This window comes from Podarcis tiliguerta (genome assembly GCF_965153285.1).
Source record: "Podarcis tiliguerta genome assembly, chromosome: 1".
Taxonomy (NCBI): Eukaryota; Metazoa; Chordata; class Lepidosauria; order Squamata; family Lacertidae; genus Podarcis; species Podarcis tiliguerta.
The window spans coordinates 25,906,640-25,926,754 of record NC_139534.1 but is presented as its reverse complement, the minus strand read 5'-3'; the positions used below and the strand labels follow the sequence as shown (position 1 = coordinate 25,926,754).

At 41.7% G+C, this 20,115-nt stretch overlaps 2 protein-coding genes across 3 annotated transcripts; both read right to left on the bottom strand.

Annotated features, from left to right (window-relative positions):
- Positions 1-210: 210 nt before the first annotated feature.
- On the bottom strand, positions 211-8,062 carry NUP35 (nucleoporin 35). Of its 2 annotated transcripts, none has more exons than XM_083412910.1 (9): positions 7,906-8,062; positions 6,512-6,682; positions 4,823-4,950; positions 3,715-3,775; positions 2,918-3,059; positions 2,192-2,261; positions 1,959-2,087; positions 924-1,088; positions 211-812 (listed from the first exon to the last, which is right to left on the bottom strand). In XM_083412910.1, the coding sequence occupies exons 1-9, from the start codon at positions 7,937-7,939 to the stop codon at positions 735-737; spliced, it is 978 nt and encodes a 325-aa protein (XP_083269036.1). In that variant the 5' UTR covers positions 7,940-8,062; the 3' UTR covers positions 211-734. The 2 variants fall into 2 exon arrangements, with proteins under 2 accessions (XP_083269036.1, XP_083269035.1); XM_083412909.1 differs by lacking the exon at positions 7,906-8,062 and adding an exon at positions 7,512-7,695.
- Positions 8,063-11,263: 3,201 nt separating this feature from the next.
- On the bottom strand, positions 11,264-15,961 carry DUSP19 (dual specificity phosphatase 19). Its single transcript, XM_083413989.1, has 4 exons — positions 15,491-15,961; positions 15,177-15,223; positions 14,186-14,338; positions 11,264-11,731 (listed from the first exon to the last, which is right to left on the bottom strand). Exons 1-4 carry the CDS (start codon positions 15,714-15,716, stop codon positions 11,525-11,527), a joined length of 633 nt encoding a protein of 210 aa, XP_083270115.1. The 5' UTR covers positions 15,717-15,961; the 3' UTR covers positions 11,264-11,524.
- Positions 15,962-20,115: the final 4,154 nt, after the last annotated feature.

Sequence of the window (20,115 nt, the reverse complement as noted above, 5' to 3'; positions counted from 1 at the left end):
ATGGCCAGGGGAACAGAGGCACTCTGGATACAGTGGCATGGCATCCTGCCAGCAGTCCTCCCTCTCAGCTGGCATTTAGCCTGCTTAAGTCTCTAGGTGAACCTAGGATTGCTCCCCAAGTTACCTAGAAGGTATTGTAGTGACATTTGTACAGATCTGATGTTTATTTTAATTGAATGACTTGTATAAACCAGAGGCAGCTCACAAATCAATAGCACCACAATTTTTTTATTAAGAAAGATACAAAAAGGTTTGACACTTGCAGATTAAGAAACAACCTGTCCAATCAAGTTTATATAAACACGATTGTGTTTGGAACAACATTCAAATTAAAGTATTTGGTTTAAAACTAGCAAAATCTATGCCAGCATTTTATGCAGCAACCTCTAGAGAGTTTATACCACATTTCCAGGCGAGAAATAAAACCATGAGAAATTACAAACAGTGTTACCACGTCCTGAAACCAAGACTTGCTTGTCAGGTAAAAGTTCATTTTTACTTGAACCATGCATTCACTATAGAAGGTAAGACTATTAAACACTGGTTTCAACAGTTTAACATCTTAAGAATAATGTGTAAATCCAGCTGCCGGTTAAAGTGCAAATTACATGTGTGCCAAGTTCTTTTTCAGAAGGCAGAGGTGATGTTGAAATGCTGCCATTAATGGTTATACAACTAACCAGAGGCACTGACAGCCTATGCTGACAAGCTCCAGCTAAGTTTAGTTCCTTCTGCTACCAGCCAAACATGTATTCCAGAGCTTTGGAGACAATGCTTTCATCTTTCCTTGGAGTCTGCCTGTCAGAAACCACCTAAAAAAGAAACACACACAAAGTAGCAGATCTGTATATTCTAAATGAACAAATACTAATTCCTTTAATCCAGCGCTAAAGGTGACTTTTTCACAGTATTCCCATAAATACCTGGTAGTCACTGGTTGATGCTTTATAAGCTGTAGCAAGAGGTCTCATAGTAGAGATTCTTTGAGCGCTTGAAGGCTGCACTGGTGTGCCCAGTGTTTTCATTGGTGGCGTAAAGGCTGAAGATGGGGACGATACAGTGCATCTGTCTGTGCTTTCCATCACATTCTGCAAACAGAGATCAAGTAGTCCATTCAGACAAAGTAGTTATCAGAGTCCAAGCATTTTTGGAAGCCTAAGAAAGTAAGGTTTCATCACTAGAACTAGTCTCCCTTCTCACTGAAGAGACAGTACAGAAGAGTTCACTTACTGGAACTTGTCTGATTACCAAACTGTGCTAGTGAAATATGTCAACAGTGATTTAACAAGCCATGAGGGCCTGATACCAAACACAGACATGGCTGAGGAATACAGGATCATTAGAAGCTAGAATTCTAATGATACTTTTGAGGTAGGCTGACATGGTAAAGGTTAGAGTTTGCGTTTTTGAAATATAATATATATTGACATTGAAAAGCTAGCTATTATGTTTGGCACTCAATCTATAAAGAAGATTTTCCTTTAATATAGCGGCCTCCAGATATGCAATATGACTATTAGTTCACCACTCTATCATTCTGGAATGGAAGCAAAATACTAAATACAGTACCCAAAACATTGTAGTCAGCTTATCTACCCAATTCTCCACATTGTTATTCCTATAATGTCCTGTATTGGTAGTTCCTCATGTTATCACATCAGGCCAAACTTCAAATTAAGATCATTGAGGGACTCTGCTAAAGTGCATTGAGGCGCTCGGCTAAAGTGTATTGACATACAGAAATTGTCAATCTGTGCAAGACAAAAATGGTGGTCACGGGATTAAGAGTCATCCACACTCTGGACAAAGTCCAGAATTTTTATACAATCATCTTATGCTTGTTTAACTTACACAATCACAACTTTGCACAGGTGGTGGTGAGTAAATAAATAAATAAGTAAGCAAGCAAGCAAGTAAGTAAGTAAGTAAATGAATGAATGAATATTAAATCAACTTACTTTATCTATACAAGGCTTCACTCCAATCATGATGGATTCACCAAAAATTCTTCCATCTTTACTCAAGGCTTTCCGGGCTTGCAATTTTGACTGATAGTGAATATGCATCCAGTTTCCTGTGTTAGACATCTGTAAAGTTTAGTAGGAAGCAGTAAGATTTAGACAGTAAGCGAAGCATAATGGCTGAGCTTCATTTTTATATATATATAAAAGAGGTACTAATCTAGACTTACAACATGCTTTAAAATGTTTCCATACTGTGCAAACTGTAGTAGGATGTACGAAGCAGATGCTTGAGGAAACCTGAAATATTGACAGGAAATAAAAAACAGAAATAAAATTTAACGACTCAAAATTCAGTCAACGTTAAACCACTGGCAGTGTATCCAGAAGGGCAGATCAGTGTCACCTGTATCTCCAAACACTGCCAAACCTGCTACCTATTTCCCATCCCTACATTTTAGTTTGTCTCATGGAGTAAGATGGGAAAAGGAGAGAGGTCAAAACACAGCACAGTTTAGCCCAAGTACAGTACTAGAATACTGAAGTCCAAATACTTCTGTTTAGCATTGATTGTAGACCAGGATGTGTTTCAGTGTACAGATAGGAGAGTAAAGATGAAGAATTAAGATGTTTAGAATGTTTCAATTGTCCTATTATATAAACTTTACTATGTTAATAAACAATGAATCTCCTAAATTAATAAAACATGAATAGCCAAGACCAAACACCAAATATAAGAGGAATCTGAACAAACATCATCCAAGTTGTATGAACTGCAGAAATCCACATCTCATCTCTTATATTTTTTATCATCATCATCCTATGCCCCAACATAACTTGAATCCCAGCCCCTGAAAAGCTTAGGTAAGCCTGTTAAGACCCATGTTTAAATGAGTACATGCTCATCCCTGGCAATATAACCACCTCTCAGTCTTACAGAACTGCAGCTCACTTACCCAAACACTGTTACCCAAGTGTCATCTAGATGATCATCGGATGTTAGGGCATCTCCTTGAGTATAGAATGGATCTAGTTGAGCTGGTGACATTGTGCTCTTCCTGGGTTGTGCAAGAGTCGCAGGACTGAAAACACTGGCACCTGTCAAATTGTGGTAAGATGCACCTCAACTATCACAATAGTTAAAACTGAACTAGGCATTTTAATTTGAAACAAAGAGCAAACACCATGCATTAACAAAGAACTCAAGTAACAAGAATCATACTGTTGTTCACATGTTAGAATAGTAGGAAAAAGCTGCTAGTGTTGACAATGGCATCTCAAAAGCCAGTAGAATAGCTCAACCTCCCTCTATTACTAACGTTCTATACAAGAACGGTTCTAGGAGCAAGCTATCCCATTTGCCATTAAGCAGATCATATATACTCTGGATCCCGTTCGCATCCAGAGGTACCACTGTAGCAGAATCTCAGACCAATATTTTCACTTCTGAAGACAAACTATATCTGGCATCATTACAAAAACTTTGCTACTATCTCTCCGCCTACTTCATAACAGAAGCCAAGGCTCAGTTAATGTGCACCAGGCTGTCAGGCCTACAGGAACATTTTACATTGCAAACCTATACATATTCTCTCATAAGTAAGTCTTATTGATTTTAATGAGGTTTACTCCCAGGGAGATTGGTATAGGATTGCAGCCTTTGTCAGTGCCACATGCAGATGTCTGGTTTGCCTATAGAAAAAGCATATGATTAGCACGCTAGAGCACTATATGAAGCAGTATGATGTCCTACCTGTTCCAGGAGTCACTGGCATAGATCCAACAAGTGGACTCTGCGTCACCGAAAAGCTGACCTGCATTAAAGTGCAGAACTTGGTTTGAGGCTGTTTTGAAAGTCAGAAAATTAACTATTCTGCACCACTTAGATAACATTTCCACAGTAAAAATCAGACAATATTATAGATTAAAAACTTGAACCGGCATGCATGTATCTACTGAACTGCTGTGAAAGGGGGTATCTTCTATGTCCTTTTTAGAACTAACAAAACTGAATTGACTACTAAAAGTATAAAGTTAAATGGTACATGGTACTGGGATTCCTTTTACACACGTTCTCCAAATCCCCATTTTGCATCCCGGCTATCATATTTAGCCCCAGTTGATATACTACTCTTCTGCAATACTGAGCTGCAGACAAGATTCATCATCAGCCACAGAGGGTAAAGTTAGGCAAAACTAATAGATGGATATTTCAGCCTACATATTTTCCAGCAACATAGAAATTATAGTGTGAACTCATCTCTCTACATCTCAGCTACCAGACTGACCTTAGTAACAAGCTGACAGTACCATTCCAATTGCCATATATACATATACATATACGCACGTGCACACACACATGCACACACACAAACAGAGAGAGAGAGCAATTGCTTGTGCATCTTTATTTGCCTTTAGAACTGATGTATAGCCCACTAAAAATTAAAATGCTGAAAGCAACTTTTTAAATATTTTCCACACTGAACATACAAGATGACACACAATCTAAACTGCTTAGCATACTGGAAGCACTTAGTTACAGTGGTAACTGAAACTGTTCTTAACCTGAAGCACCACTTTAGCAAATGGGGCCTCCTGCTGCTGCTGCACTGCCGGAGCACGATTTCTGTTCTCATCCTGAAGCAAAGTTCTTAACCTGAAGCACTATTTCTGGGTTAGCGGAGTCTGTAACCTGAAGCATATGTAACCTGAAGCGTATGTAACCCGAGGTACCACTGTACTAGTTTTTCCCACCCACAGCAAATGTATCCAACAGCTGAAATGTCTATCAAGCTAGAGAAGAATGAGAATTAGTTACCACAAACAGGTTTAACTTTGCAGCCTCATTAATGGTCACTTACGGGCCTTCTTGAAGTCAGAGGTGTTGATCCAAGACCTGGGCTGGCTACTTCATCGTATATACTTCTAACTGGTGGAGCACCACCTTTATCTTTGTGTGTTGGAACTACTGGCTGTGGAGGAGATCCACCTATATGAAATACAGCACAACGTTACAAGCTGCTGGTGTGTTCTTCTTTCTGATCCTAAACATCTTGTTACACCCAAACCAGGTATACAATTCTTCCAAAACTAGGCTTTATTAGGAACGGACATGCATTATGATTTAAATGAATGAAACCTTGGTAATGTAATCAACTGCTGGCATAGTATTAAGGTAATTCCTGCCATTTATTGGGAATTAAAACACAAATCCACTTTGTTTATATCAGGAGTGTCCGACAGGTCGATTGCAATCTACCAGTCAATTGTGGGGTTTCCCTGGTCGATCCTGGACAATCGTAGGACCCCGTGCCCCCCCCCCAATAATTCTTCCATCTTTGCTCAAGGCTTTCCGGGCTTGCAATTTCGACTGACAGTGAATTGCATCCATTTTCCTGTGTTAAGACATCTGTAAAGTTTAGTGGGAAGCAGTGGTCTTCCAAAAAGCTCAATAACTTTGATGGGTAGATCACTGCCAGTTTTTTTATAGTGGGAGTAGATCGCAGTCTCTTGGAAGTTGGATACCCCTGGTTTATATGATGCAACATCTCCAGCGGCACCATCAGATTACCTGAGGGGGGGGGGGGCATTTTGAGAAGGGTGGGAAATACTCTCTCTCTCTCTCTCTCTCTCACACACACACACACACACACACACAGAGAGAGAGAGAGAGAGAGCAAGGGGGAAAACATGGCTAGCACTTGCAAATGGGAAAGCCCTAGTTTTCAATGCCTTAATTTTTAAAAATTAGAATTCTAACAATGAGGAAGTATTCACTATTGAATTCTTCTGTCTGAAAATATTCACAAGTATTCCAATAAAATTCCAATGAAATAATTTCAAATTACAGTTTGAAATTAAGTTCAAGGCATTTTACTGTGCGTCGTCCCCATCCCCACCCCATCAAGTAGTTCACTTTGGGTTATTGGGAGGGTTGCAATATTTATACAGCGTATGAAATTAATGTGACATACTTCTAAGGCTTTGCTTATGAAATACAAGTAAAACACAATGAATCTAATCCAAATACAGTGGAACCTCGTGTTACATACCATCCTCTTAGTGAACACATTGGGTTACGAGCTCCGCTAACCTGGAAGTAGATGCTCCGCTAAGCCGGAACTCTGCCCCGGGATGCGAGCGGAAGTCGCACGCCAGCAGCGTGGCAGGCGCCATTAGCGAAAGCGCACCTCATGTTACGAGCGGTTTCGGCTTAAGAACGGACCTCCAGAACAAATTAAGTTCGTAACCAGAGGTACCACTATAGATGGACTCTTGATAAGGCAGGAGTACATCCAAATAATGAATGGGATCTAATTGGTTTTGACAGCAGCCCCCCTTCTTTGCAAGTGATTTTGGGTCTAACAGCAATTAAAGGAGGTGAATCACTGTGCTTAAAACATGCAACAATGGCACTTTATTTAGCCTCTGATCCTTGGAGCTAAAGGCAAGAGGTACCGGTATATTTGAACTGTAGCACACCAAAATGGATAGGCACCCTCTTCCCCTACCACCCCAATACTAGAGGTTTCAATTCAGAACCAACTTACCAGCATGCAATGGTGACCTCACTTCCATCACACCAATGGAAGGGCCGCTGAAGGATCGAGGCTGTGGTGTCACAGGAGTTGGTAAATCGCCCATCAAAAATCCAGGCAGGAATTGAGCACCAGCACCAGGCTTGGGAGAGGTAGGGGAACCCAATGTCATTGGCTCAGTACCTGCATTGGGAAAGGGTGTGCATGGCTTACTAAGTCTCCACAGACTGAATGATCTAGCTATCCCCAAACACAACTTTAGAGAAACAGTGTAAAAGGTGATCCAAAACAGTTAGCTAACCAACTCATTTAAAGGTCTAGTCATCTAAAGAGGTCAACACATAAAGAAAAACAAGGAGCAGGCAATACCTTTAACAAAATACAAAATGGCAGCATCAATGTAGCTGCCCCATTTTATCTAACAATGCTCTGAGGGTAATTGACAGAACAATGAACTAGCCTGAAGATCTTATTGTAGCTTTTCAGAAGTTTCAAGATTATTGTTGTTACTTTTTCTTAACGATAATTATATTGCTTTTTATTACTTTGAGAGTTTCTTTCTATTAACAGCAAGCAATGCTTAATTTTCATGAAATAAACACAGGCAACCCTCATTTACGCAGGGGTTACATTCCAAACCCCCATGCGTGCCATTGCACCTTCAGCTCAAGAGGAGACCCTCCCCGAGGCCGAAGATGATGCCCCCTTCAACCTCTGGGGTCTCCTCACAAGCTAGAGGTGCAGCAGGGCTTTGCTGAGGCTCATCAAGCCTCTCTCTCCCCCCCCCCCCCACTTATTGATTTCCAGGGCCGCTCATATGCACGGTTACACGTGAATTGAACACGTGTAAATGGGGGAATCCCTTCAAACAACATCACTCATATGCTTCACAAGGAAACAGGAATTATTATTATTATTAAATTTGTATCCCACCCTTTAACTACAGATCTCAGGGCAGTTCACAAGATAAAAATCCACAGGGTCCAAATATTACTTCCCCTGCAGGACGCACCTGAGCCAACAGGCCTAAAGGCCAACGTAACTTCCCGACCAGGGGCCGAGGTGGTCGTCTGAACGCGCATGAAGACATCTTGGGGTTTCATGGCTCCCGGCGATGGGCTGGAGAACCAGGGCGCTTATCTCCCCCCGCCCCCCACTCGCCCCAAAGCAGTCAAGGAATCCCGCGTTCCGACGCCAAAGTGACGTCACAGCCACCGGTCGCCAGGAAGAGGCCCCGCCCCTCCCCACCCGAGGCAGAACTGAGCCACGCCCCCTCCCACGCCACGGCTTCAGGGCGGCCGTTAAACGGCCACAAACTTCTCAGGCGGGGAGAGGAGCGGCAGGAGCCGGAAAGCGAACCCGCCGAGAGAGACACCCTCAAGGCTCGGCCCAGAGGGTAAACTCACCCACGGAAGAGGAGGAAGGCAGAGACAGCTCCATGGCGAAAGCAGCCGCGCGACCCACTACACACACCCGACTCCTGCCCTCAGCTTGCCGCTTTCAAATGCAGCGCAAGCGCAGCGCCGTGGTTGGGAAAACGTCACTTCCCTTCCGAGAGCGAGCGAGCGTCTTCACTTCCGCCATAGAGAGGAGAGCGACGCGGTCTTTTCTACGCATTTCCTCTCTATGGTCCGTCCATCTCTCTCTCTCTCTCTCTCTCTCTCTCTCTCTCTCTCTCTCTCTCTCCCCCCCCCCCCCCCGAAACACACATTCTCACTGCGATGTCAAAACACTTAACATTTTAAGGCATAGCAAGGGGGTGCTAATAGGGGGACAAGAAGGATTTTTTTAACAAGGCTGCGATTTGTGTGTGTTCTTCTGCCCCACAAGAGGAAGAAAAGAGAACTCAGGATGCAGCTCTGCGCTCCCTCACTTGGAAGGAAGCCTTATTGAAACCAACATTTGGGCCAGTGTTTCCCAAGCTTGGGTCACCAGCTGTTTTTGGACTACAACTCCAAATATCCCTAGCTGGCAAGATCAGTGGACAGGGATGATGGGAATTGTAGTCTAAAAGCAGCTGGAAAACCAACACTGCTTTAGACATTTGCTAAATTGCCTTGCCATGTTCTTTCAAACTCAGGTCTTTAAACATGTTCAGTTTAAGTTCTTGAATGCTTTCTGCGCTAATGATGGTGTAATTAAATTGTTGCCGCCCTCCTATTGCAAATGCAATATGAGTTGGGTTGAGGAAAGGAAGGCTGATGCTGAGAAACAGGAGCATTACTCACAAGTAAAAGTGCCTGAACTGGCGGTGACTGACCAGGGACAAGACTTTGGTTTGGGGTCCAAGTGGACGGCTCAATCAAGATTTCAGTGTGTGTGTGAAAAAGACAGATTCAATGCTAGGGGTCATTGGTGAAGGAACTGAAAATAAAACTTCCAACATCGTGCCGTTATACAAATCAATGGTGTGGCTGCGTTCGGAATGATGTGTTCCAGTGGCCTCAGCTCAAAAAAGGCAACCAAAATGATTGAGGAGATGGAGCAGTTCTTGTATGCAAAGGTGCAAAGGTTAGATAGGTTTGTTTGTAAAACAACCAGTGGAGAGACCATTCAAAAAGAGGGAAATGACACTTTTGGATTCCCATTCTTCACAGCCAGAAGGAAATAAAATGCATAGGTTTCAGACTGGCATCCAGCTCCAGACCTGAGTCTTCTAGCACTTTTCCTCCCCAGCCTTTTCCCGAAAGACCTGAATGCAACTCCACTTCGAAGCTGTTTTGAACCAGAGCATTTATGTAGAATGGAAACACATTGCAGCATTTTGTTACAAGTCTCACTCGTAATGTCTTATCGAACAGTTTGTCTCTAGAACATCCCTCATGTCTTCTTTCTAGCTTACGTAGAAGCAAAGGCCAGGTTGCCAGGGCAACCCACGAATTCACTGAACAAATCCTGTGATGTGGATGTTTAAAAATAAAGATCATTTTGTTGAATCTGGTCAAATCTGACTGCTGATTGTGTGGGGATCTGCTGTTAGCTGCACAAGGGGTTAGCTAGTGTATAATAGAACATGAACAACAGAGGTCATAGGAACCAACTCCTAGGAGCCAAGGTCCCTTCGCCCTCTCCCATAAAATATTTGACAGAGCCAGGCCCCGCCCAAAGTTGATGGGCATTGCCATTCAAATGGGGGGGGGGGTGTCATGTCATATCATGAGATCGACTATGTGAGCGTGTCATGTCATGTGATCAGTTACCTCCCTCCCGCCCCATATTTTATTCAAGTGGGCAGCCCTGAGAGAGGTTCTGTGGAAGGCCAAGGAAAGATGCTAAGCAGGACAATTCATGATGCGGACACATTCACTGGATTGTCGTCATTTTAAGATGTACTAATAGCAAACCTATGTGCTGAGTTATACCCATGCAGCTAAAGCAACAATACTGAAAAACAAGTGGTATTTCTTTTTTTAGAGATATTGGACGCTGCTCTTCAGCTAAAAAGGCTCATTGACCGGCTTACAATCAAAACAGGACAGTCCCTACCTGTAGACTTACAATATAGTCGGATCTTGGATCCCGAACGCCCTGGAACTCGGGTGTTTTGGCTCCTGAACGCCGCAAACCCGGAAGTGATTGTTCCGGTTTGTGAACATTCTTCTGGAACCTGAACGTCTGAAGAGGCTTCCACGGCTTCTGATTGGCTGCAGGAGCTTTTTGCAGTCAATCAGAAGCCGTGATTTTGTTTTGGAAGTCGAATGGACTTCCGGAACGGATTCTGTTTGACTTCCGAGGTACAACTGTAAAATAAAATGATGCACAAGGGAAAAGCAATAGGGAGGGAAGAGCAAAATCAAAATTGAGTCATCCCTTTCTAAACAGTTGTGCCTATAATGACCAGCTGATACAGCTTATGGGAAGGATGTGCCTGATGGAGCTTGGCCTCCAGCAAAGCTGACAAAATAAGCCCCGATTCCTACCTCTCCCACTGTTGCCCCTGCTTTTGACTATGCATTTGCTGCTGGTCCCACAAATCCTTATTTGCCTGCTGTGGAATCTGGTCCCTGCCTCTTTTGAACCCCAGTCCATCTCTACCTTACTCTGACTGACTGCCAGACTCACCTTGGGTTCTGGAGCCCAACAATCTACTGCTTGATCCCACTGAGTTCTAACACACCCACATTCTGATAAGAATCGGCTCTTGAGATAAAACTGGTCCTGAACAGAATGCCTTACTAAGGAGGCTGAATTATTTTATAAACAGGTAATAAAGGTGAAATGGGCTGGGAACAGGTAACATGAAAAATTGACTCCTCCTATCTTTGCCTACCTGAGCTGTAAGAGTGTTTTTGGAGGCCTTAATCCAGGTGCTCCCAGAAAAGTGAAGTGAGGCTGGTGGCTATGAAAGAGAAGGCCTTTTTGGTAGTGGCACATTGGCAATGGAGTAGCCTCCCAGAGGGTCTCTCTTGGTATCTCCTCTATGGCACCAGGTGAAGGCCTGTTTACTCACCCAAGCTTTTAATTGGGTTTTAAACATAGGCTTTTTTCTTTTATTGTTTTTATTGTTTTAAATGATTTTTGCATTGTTTTGCTAATAGCCTGCCCAAAAAATAATTATTGCTGGTCAGCTATAACATTATAATACAAATACTAATGTGAAAGCTTTAATTCTGTTATCCTAAGCAAACTTTTATCAGTAGAAAAACATTACAAGTGATGTAATGCTGGTGCTTTTGTTACTGTTCTATATTACTTGTAGATTTCCGTGGTTCTAATTAAACAAACACTTTTAAAAAAGGGATGAAACAACCACCAAACCAATGAGGCTTTGCAAATCCATTTTGATTCTTTATTGTTCTATCCCCTTTTTTGAAAATTAAAAAAAACACAGAATATTTATTTTGAGGTGTTGTGAACTTAAAATTATACAACAAATAGAGTGAAGCTAACTTTATAACAACAGTTTTAGAGGTGTAATTCAGGGCATCTCATTACAATGCAGTAAAAAAAGAAAAACCAACAGCTTCTCTCAGTACAGTGCAAGCACAAAGGCTATTTTTTCCTCTTTCATAATTATATATTGTTTTAGGTTTCCATGCTTTTATTATTGCACTGATGGTATTTGTGGAGTTGCTCCATGAAGCCAGGATTTGGACAGATAGCAGGTCTTGCATTTTTCACCAAAGTAAAGGCCCTGGAAAAATTGAGTCCTTCTGAGTGCATTAGGAAGCCTATGATGATAGCTGCTGCGCGAGAGACTCCTGCATTACAGTGAACTAGTACCACACCATCCTCCAAGAGAAACAAAGAGAGAGAGAGAGAGAGAGAGAGAGAGCACATTTAGAAAACCATTATCAATAACAACTGATATCATGCCATTTTCTCTACTGGTAAAGAATTCTAAGCGCCAATCCAAGAACAAGTTGTTCCACCCAAATATATGTATATGTATATATATATACATATATACATACACACACACACACATATATATATATATGTATGTGTGTGTGTGTGTGTATATATATATATATATATGTATGTGTGTGTGTGTGTGTGTGTGTGTGTATATATATATATATATATATATATATAAATAGCATCATCAAATGTAGATCTTACAATATTACACACGTTTGCCTTCTGTTTCATATACTGATCTTGAATTTCTAGTAAGCGGCATGCACTCAAAGATCCTTCCACTGAACAGATAAGTGAGTACTATCAGTCTTGCCTGTACTGATCACTTGCTGGGAGAAGTTGGTTAAAGGGAGGATCAATTCCAGTCATCCTATCTCCCAAATAGGTGCCTGATATCTAATCAGCTTTTGCTGATTGTATAGAAACTAACAGGATAATTTCCCGTTCTGCCATCTGTGTTAAATTAAGTACCCACTTCCAAGTTTAAACTAACTACCGTTTGTCATTATGTCCAAACTGGAAACTGTGGTTAGTTTCAACTGTGATTCATTGGAACAAATCAAGACCAGAAAGCATGGTTTCTGTATCAATAAATTATAGTTTAAACTAACCACAGTTTGCCCTTTTGGAAAGTATCCACAAAACTGCAGTTGGTTTTAACCAACTTCCTCTGATCTCTTCCTCAGATACACGCCAAAGGATGAGAAGGGAGAGCCTGTCTCTGAGGCCAGAGTGGACTTGTTCACAATCTAATGCTTTATTAATTTGTCCTGCTTTATTTGGTGGAGAGTTTTAATCAGAAGTGAATAAATTATGTTATTTTTCCTACGGTAACAAAAGCATCTTGTATTATGAAGCATTAGTATAGTTAGAAAAGATTATATGGGTATTCTTGAGTATAAAGGACTAATCAAACAATTAAACCTCCGGGGGGAAAACAGTGACACTAAGCTACTTTGAATGGCAAATCTAATTTAGAAGGGAAATGGAAACCGTAACTTGAAACCTCAAGGAGGGCATGAAATGAACACACGTTTCAGGTAACTTGTAAACAATATGCTGTGTTCCTTCCTTCTAAAATAACACAAAGCTTGATGGAGCAGTATTATCTTCCTCAATTCCAGACTATGTAAATAATGAAAATCTCACAGAATCACCTGGAGTTAGATTTGAAAAGCCAAGATATTGTCAGCTTTTAGCATCAAACATGCTGATTATGGGAAATGGATCAAGCTTTGTTTTCCTTGAACAAGTGGTTATGTACAAGAAGTGCCTCTCAAAGATAATTATTCTAATACAGTGGTACCTCAGGTTAATAACTTAATTCGTTCTGGAGGTCCATTCTTAACCTGAAACTGTTCTTAACTTGAGGTACCACTTTAGCTAATGGGGCCTTCTCACTGCCGCTGCGCCACTGCCGTGCGATTTCTGTTCTCATCTTGAAGCAAAGTTCTTATCCCAAGGTACTATTTCTGGGTTAGCGGATTCTGTAACCTGAAGCATCTGTAACCTGAAGCGTCTGTAATCTGAGGTACCACTGTATAGAATTCTACCTTTCCTTATCAAAACGTATGTGGGGGTAATTATATTTCTGTTTGCACACCAAAACTTCCTCTCTCTCCCCTCTCTCCACCTGCCCTCTCCAAATCTGCTTCAAAGGGTTGCAGAAAAACCTAAGACAGCTTATGGGGAGTTGTGGTGATGGACAGGGAGATGAGAAAGAAGGGCATTTCTACTGCGTGGCCAGAAGTCTTTGTGCTAACGAAACTACCTCACAGGTGTTGGCATATCTAGTAATGATTGTTATGTCTAACACAGTGTGATCAGATTTATCAATAAATGTCATGGAGATGTCAGCAGATCCAACAACATCAGCAAAAAGGGGAAACTTCTGGATTTACATGCTGGATTTCAATTTGGAGGAGAGTACCCCTTAGCTTCAGCAACTGAAGGCTTTCTGAGCCTTCCATCCTCAAAGTTCTGTAACGGCATCATTTCATTTTGATGGAACAGCTAGTTCCATCTAGTTCCATTTGGAGTTCCATCCAGCTAGTTCCATTTGGAGAATCCAAAACATTTTGCAACATAAATTTAAAATACCCTATTTTGTTAATCACAGTATTCATTTAGTGATTAACAAGTCCTTAAAGGGATCCAGAGCAAGCCTGTGTGAAGTACAATTTGATGTTTCTATAACAGTATTTAAGAGTGGAAGCTCAAAGAATTTTAATTTATCTTAAGAATACGTGCAGTGTAAAATATGTACATTTGCTCTCACACACCCCACCTCCAATCACTCATTAATGACACACAGAAACAATTTACCTTTAATTTGACTTGCTCAATGAATTCAAAACATTCAGGGAAATAGGAGGCAATGTCAGTCTCTGGCAGGTCAAGAATAGGAATGGTCTTATATATGTAGTCATTGGGGAAGGCATTTGTAACTCCATAGGCTACGTTGAGAACGTGGGTAACCTAAAATACAAAAGAGAAATCAAGACAGAGGCAGCTTTGCAACCTCTACATTCTGGCATGGCTGAGGACCTCAGTCAACAACAGCTGAGCAATCTTTCACAAAGGCTAACATGCTTCCATTTTCTTTCTTGAACCCCAGTTCAAACACTTAACCCACACTTAATCCAATGCAGACACAGTCACCTCAATCCTAAACATATTAGTTGAAGACTATAGGGGCAATTAAAACATCGGAACTAAATCCCAGGGAGTTCAGTACAGTGGTACCTCGGGTTAAGTACTTAATTCGTTCCGGAGGTCCGTACTTAACCTGAAACTGTTCTTAACCTGAAGCACCACTATTTCTGTTCTCATCCTGAAGCAAAGTTCTTAACCTGAAGCACTATTTCTGGGTTAGCGGAGTCTGTAACCTGAAGCGTATGTAACCCGAGGTACCACTGTACTGCCTACTTTCGAGTGTAACTATGCATAGGATTGCAGTTTAACATTTAAGTAGAACTTACTGCCATCTAAGTGTGCGTAGGATCCATTTCAGTTATCTTCTGTCTTGTATAAGGAGCCATATAGTCTTACATTTTGCAATTCCTTCAAATGCTGAGCAACATAAGTTTCAAAGAAACTAAAAACAAACAACCCTACTGCCAGATATCCAACATTCACCTCCCCCCAAGGCCACTGAAATCAATGGGTGTAAGTCACTTAAGTCCATTTATTCCAAGGGCTCTACTCCGAGTATGACTTAGCTGGCGATGCCCCTTTGAAAAGTTAGATCTCTTTAACATGAGACAGCTTTTTAATAATGGTGATTGTGTTTTTAAAACCCACATAGCTTCATTACCCTGTATTTTTGCATTGTCTCCAGGTCATGGGCAGCATCTTGTGACCCTGTGAGGAGAGAACAACATTTTATTCAGTAACCTGGGCAAGGAGTAAGACACAGAGCGCAAGACCACCCAGCCTATTTCGGATGAAGCCACGGGCTTGTTTCAAATAACACTAAAAGGTGAGTGACAGAGACCATAACATTTTACAAGAGCTAGGAAAGATGAAACCCTTAAATGTCCTGCAAGTCTAAATCAGGCAGATCAATATATAAATACAAGCTTCCTAATAATACCCATATGCACCCGTTTCTTGGCTCCACCTACGTACCAAGCAACAGCCAGGGCTTCACCACACCAACTTGAAGATCCAGACTCAGGTCTTGCACATAACCACAGCCATCCCCATCGTTACCATCCGCTACTTCCACCACGTGCATCCGAGCATCCTTCCAGGTCTCTATGATTCTCTTCCCGCTTAGAGTAGTCACTCTGGTGCATTGTTTCTTCAGATTAGTCCTGGAGAAAGATTTGATTTCCTGGGTGAGCGAGTGCATTACATGGGCAAAGAAGCCTTCAAGCTAGTAGTAGCAAAGGAGGAGAAAACAGGGGGGGTGTGGGGAAAGAAAGCCTATGGCTCTTTCTGTCCGTGGTGGTGCGTAGATCTTTTCCAGCCTTTCACACAGTGCGTGCCCTGAACGCAGTGGCACCCTGCCTAGGAGAGTCAGTCTGCTAGAGGCAGGCTGGCAGGCAAAGAGAAAGAAAGCTTGTGTATTCTATTCAGCTTCCTTTTTCTAAGACCTTTGTGTAAGGCGGCTTCCGATTGGCCACAGGGAAGTGCTTCTTGGATTGGTTCAGAGCCCTTTTGTGCCGAAGCAGAGCAAAATCTCTCCCGGCTGCCGGATGAAATAACACACAGCCAGCCGCGCACACTGAGATCTGCTCACTGAGATCTTCTCGTTTTCCATATCCCTTTGTGGCTGGCAAACCACAGTGTACAGACACCTTTAAAAATGCAAAGTTGAAATGTGCGCTGAAATATTGGAGAGAGGGCATGTTCCTCTTTTTTATCTGTTTAGTGGATTTACATGCGGCCCTTCATCGCAAGATCTCAGGGTGGTTCGCATAATATAATACCAAATAAAAACAAGTCAATAAGTAAAACAAAACAGCAAAACAATACCTCCCTTTCCCAGACATATTTAAAAGGCTGTAGGATAATAAACAAGAAATGGAGGCAGTGAGAGATTTTACTTTCTTGGGCTCCATGATCACTGCAGATGATGACAGCAGTCATGAAATTAAAAGACGCCTGCTTATTGGCAGAAAAGCAATGACAAACCTAGACAGCATCTTAAAAAGCAGAGACATCACCTTGCCAACAAAGGTCCATATAGTGAAAGCTATGGTTTTCCCAGTAGTGATGTATGGAAGTGAGAGCTGGACTATCAAGAAGGCTGATCGTCGAAGAATTGATGCTTTTGAATTATGGTGCTGGAGGAGACTCTTGAGAGTCCCATGGACTGCAAGAAGATCAAACCTATCCATTCTGAAGGAAATCAGCCCTGAGTGCTCACTGGAAGGACAGATGCTGAAGGTGAGGCTCCAATACTTTGGCCACCTCGTGAGAAGAGAAGACTCCCTGGAAAAGACCCTGATGCTGGGAAAGATGGAGGGCACAAGGAGAAGGGGACGACAGAGGATGAGATGGCTGGATAGTGTTCTCGAAGCTACCAAGATGAGTTTGACCAAACTGCAGGAGGCAGTGGAAGACAGGAGTGCCTGGCATGCTCTGGTCCATGCGGTCATGAAGAGTTGGAGATGACTAAACAACAACAGGATAATAATCAGTCAAAGGCCTGGTTGAAGAGGAACGCTTTTGCCTGGTGCCTAAAAGTATATAATGAAGGCACCAGGCAATCCTCCCTGGGAAGAGCATTCCACAAACTGGGAGCCACTACAGAAAATACCCCGTTCTTGTGTTGTCACCCTTTTGATCTCACGCAGAGGAGGCACACAAAGAAGGGCCTCAGAACGCAGAGTCTGGGACGGTTTATATGGGAAGAAGCAGTCCTTGAGGTATTGCAGCCCTGACACATAAGGGAAAAAGAAAGGGGAGGGCAGCATTGTGGATGGAATTCCCACTGATCAAAATGTTTACTGAATGTTTAGAAAGGTTAGGTGGTGGTCGTGGCTACTCTGAGGAGCCCGATGCTACTTGGGGAATAAGAGTTGGATTGTAGCGTAGCAGCGCTGAAGAGAAGAAGAAGAAGACCATCTTGAGACCAGAGGAAAAGTGTGTGCAGTGGTGGCTGGTGCTCATTGGGACTGATAGAGCAGAAGGCGGGGAGCTGAACAGTAGGTGGAGCCAGAGAAAACCGATGCTAGTTTTGTCCCCATCCTCCTCCCTGCTGAGTTCTACAAGGGCAACATTGAGACTAAGGAGGAGAAAGCTGGCAGGCAGTGACAGATGAACTGGTTGCAAGCAGGAAGGTAGGCAAATGGCTGATGGAGGGCAGGATGATGTTGGTGGGCCAATGTCCCATTCATCCTAATGGACCAGCCTCCATTTATTTGTATTTATAGTTCTACCAGTGGATTCCAGTGATTGATGCCCTTGGGAAGTGCTTATGAGTTATTGAACACCAGTCGCTTTAATTTGTGACAACTTTAATTTGAGACAACCGTAATTAGTGACAAAAAATTATTTTTATATCATTGTAATCTTCCTCCTCCAATTCCCCAAAGTGTGCTCTGAGATAAAATAAAATAAAATAAAATAAAATAAAATAAAATAAAATATTGTCCCACACATATGCCTGTATGGCTTCTGATCAAATGATATTTTGCCGCTTAAGTGGACTAAATTCTTATTCATCGGCTGATCTTTCTTTTGCATTTACAGCCCATATTTCACCCAATGGTCTTAGGGTGGTTTACAAAAACATCAAAATTAAAACAATTGCAAATTGAGGGAGCAAGGGGATGGAGTCACCCAAACAAGGCAACTAGTGCCTCTACGTTTTCTCCTCCATCGCTAATAGGAGTTCTGGAGGGTTGAGGAAATTTCCTTTGGGGAATCACTGTGAGGGGCCCCAATCCAAATCATGTCCCTCCATGATTGCTTTTAGGAGATCTGCAGTCAGATTGTTTACATTTTTATTTGACTGTAATTTCCATTGACCTCAGTGGGCTTACTCAAAAGTAAGCAGTGCATAACATTGCAGTCTCTGTTGTGAATCTCTCATGTAACTTTTGTTTGGCCCTCAGGAAGTTTTATTCCTTGAAAAAAAGAAACATTTGCATGCTATTTGAGCATACTACTCAAAGATCCATTACTAAAGAATTAAAGCATAACTGAAAAATGAAAAATCAGGGCAAATGTTTCTCCTGCGAAGCATAATGCAAACTGATTTGGAAAAGCCCTTAAGCATATACTTGACTTCAAACACATTAGCAGTTTGCTTTGACTATAGCATAAGAGACTACTCATATTATTAATTTTTGGTGCTTTATTACATCAAGTTTTAGCAATGATGCCTTGGTGGGAGTATATCAAGTCCTATGTGAGAACTATCTATGTATGTAAGAGAAGAAATCTGTTCTGTGTTAGATTACCCTCCCCATGGTATTTTCCAGGATCCTATATTTGCTTAATTAAAAAACAAATTATTATAAATACCATCTGCTGTTATCACCTGCAGCTATTTTTCATTAACCAACAAACGTTTATTCATTTTTAATTTTATGTGGAAAGCAAATTAAAAATAAATAAATAAAAGCTCACAGGTGTAGATTTTCCTCAAAGTGCTAAATCTTGACATAAGTGCTATTTCCTCTGTAATAATAATAATAACCACAACGTAACCATAATTATAACAACCCTAACACATACCTGGCAACATCAAAGAAAATACTGTTCTATATTTGCATACATTTATATGTGAATACAACATTATAATATAATGATAGGGGTTTTCTATGAAATGATGTAGAGTTATGGAAGCCAGCAAACCATTGCAGAAATCAGAAGATTTAAGACCAGAAAAAAATAAAAGAAATGTTGGAATGAAATCCTATGATTATGAGACCTTCTCTTCTGACTTTAGGAGAGTTATTATAAAAGTGTGTTCCAGATTTTGCATGTGACTGGTAGCTGACTGCAATAATTTATTAAAAACCAGCCGTCAAGATGCATACACCTCTAGTCTTCATTTATATTTATGACTATGGCTTTAGATTTAGGTTTTCAAATCTAGTTAGCATGCAACATATGTGTTCTTATTATCTTACTGTAGGGGACAAGAGGAGTTAACTTACTAAAAATTAAAATTATAAGCTGCAGTATGCAATAGCACTGCAGGGGCTGGTTTTCATTATCCCCCAAGACACTCAAGCTTATTTAACTAGGGACATGTGTTTTATTTGTTTATCCATTTCTCAGTCACCTTTCCAACATACCTTATGCACAGATTGCTTTTGTGCATTTCCTGCCTTTGTAGGCTGAATTCAATACCAAAACTGCCTTATTTTCTGTATTAGAAGCACTTGTAGGCGACTCATTCCAAAGCTAGGGAGCTATGTGTCAGCTGATGCAGCAACAGCGCCCCCTATGCTGCTGCAACACCTGATATGTTGCATAATTCCTGGTGTATGCCAATGGACTCCTCCATGGGCACAATGCTCGTGCCAGTGAAAATATGCCAAAACGGCTAAAATCAGATAGTTTCATGAGTGGTATAGGGACAGCACAGGCGGACACATACCATATTCGGGCCACAACCTGAGTTGCGCCTGTCAGTGGTGCAACTTAACATGGACTAGCATCACTGAGTTTTAGAGTTGGAGGAGACCCCAGGGGTCATCTAGTCTAACTCCCTGCAATGCAGGAATCTCAGCTAAAGCATCCATGACAGATGACCATACAACCTCTGCTTAAAATCCTCCAAGGAAGGA

Bases quoted from the DNA above. Each gene is read 5' to 3' on its own strand.
- NUP35 (XM_083412909.1), bottom strand. From the start codon at position 7,602: ATGAAACCCCAAGATGTCTTCATGCGCGTTCAGACGACCACCTCGGCC. The intron at 4,951-6,511 runs GTAAGTTGGTTC...TATTTCATATAG, and splicing joins GAGGTCACCATTGCATGCTG to GTGGATCTCCTCCACAGCCA. The intron at 813-923 runs GTATTTATGGGA...TTTCTTTTTTAG, and splicing joins CATCAACCAGTGACTACCAG to GTGGTTTCTGACAGGCAGAC.
- DUSP19 (XM_083413989.1), bottom strand. From the start codon at position 15,716: ATGCACTCGCTCACCCAGGAAATCAAATCTTTCTCCAGGACTAATCTG. The intron at 14,339-15,176 runs GTAATGAAGCTA...TTTGTATTTTAG, and splicing joins AGACAATGCAAAAATACAGG to GTTACCCACGTTCTCAACGT. The intron at 11,732-14,185 runs GTAAATTGTTTC...TTTCTCTTGGAG, and splicing joins TTGAGCAAGTCAAATTAAAG to GATGGTGTGGTACTAGTTCA.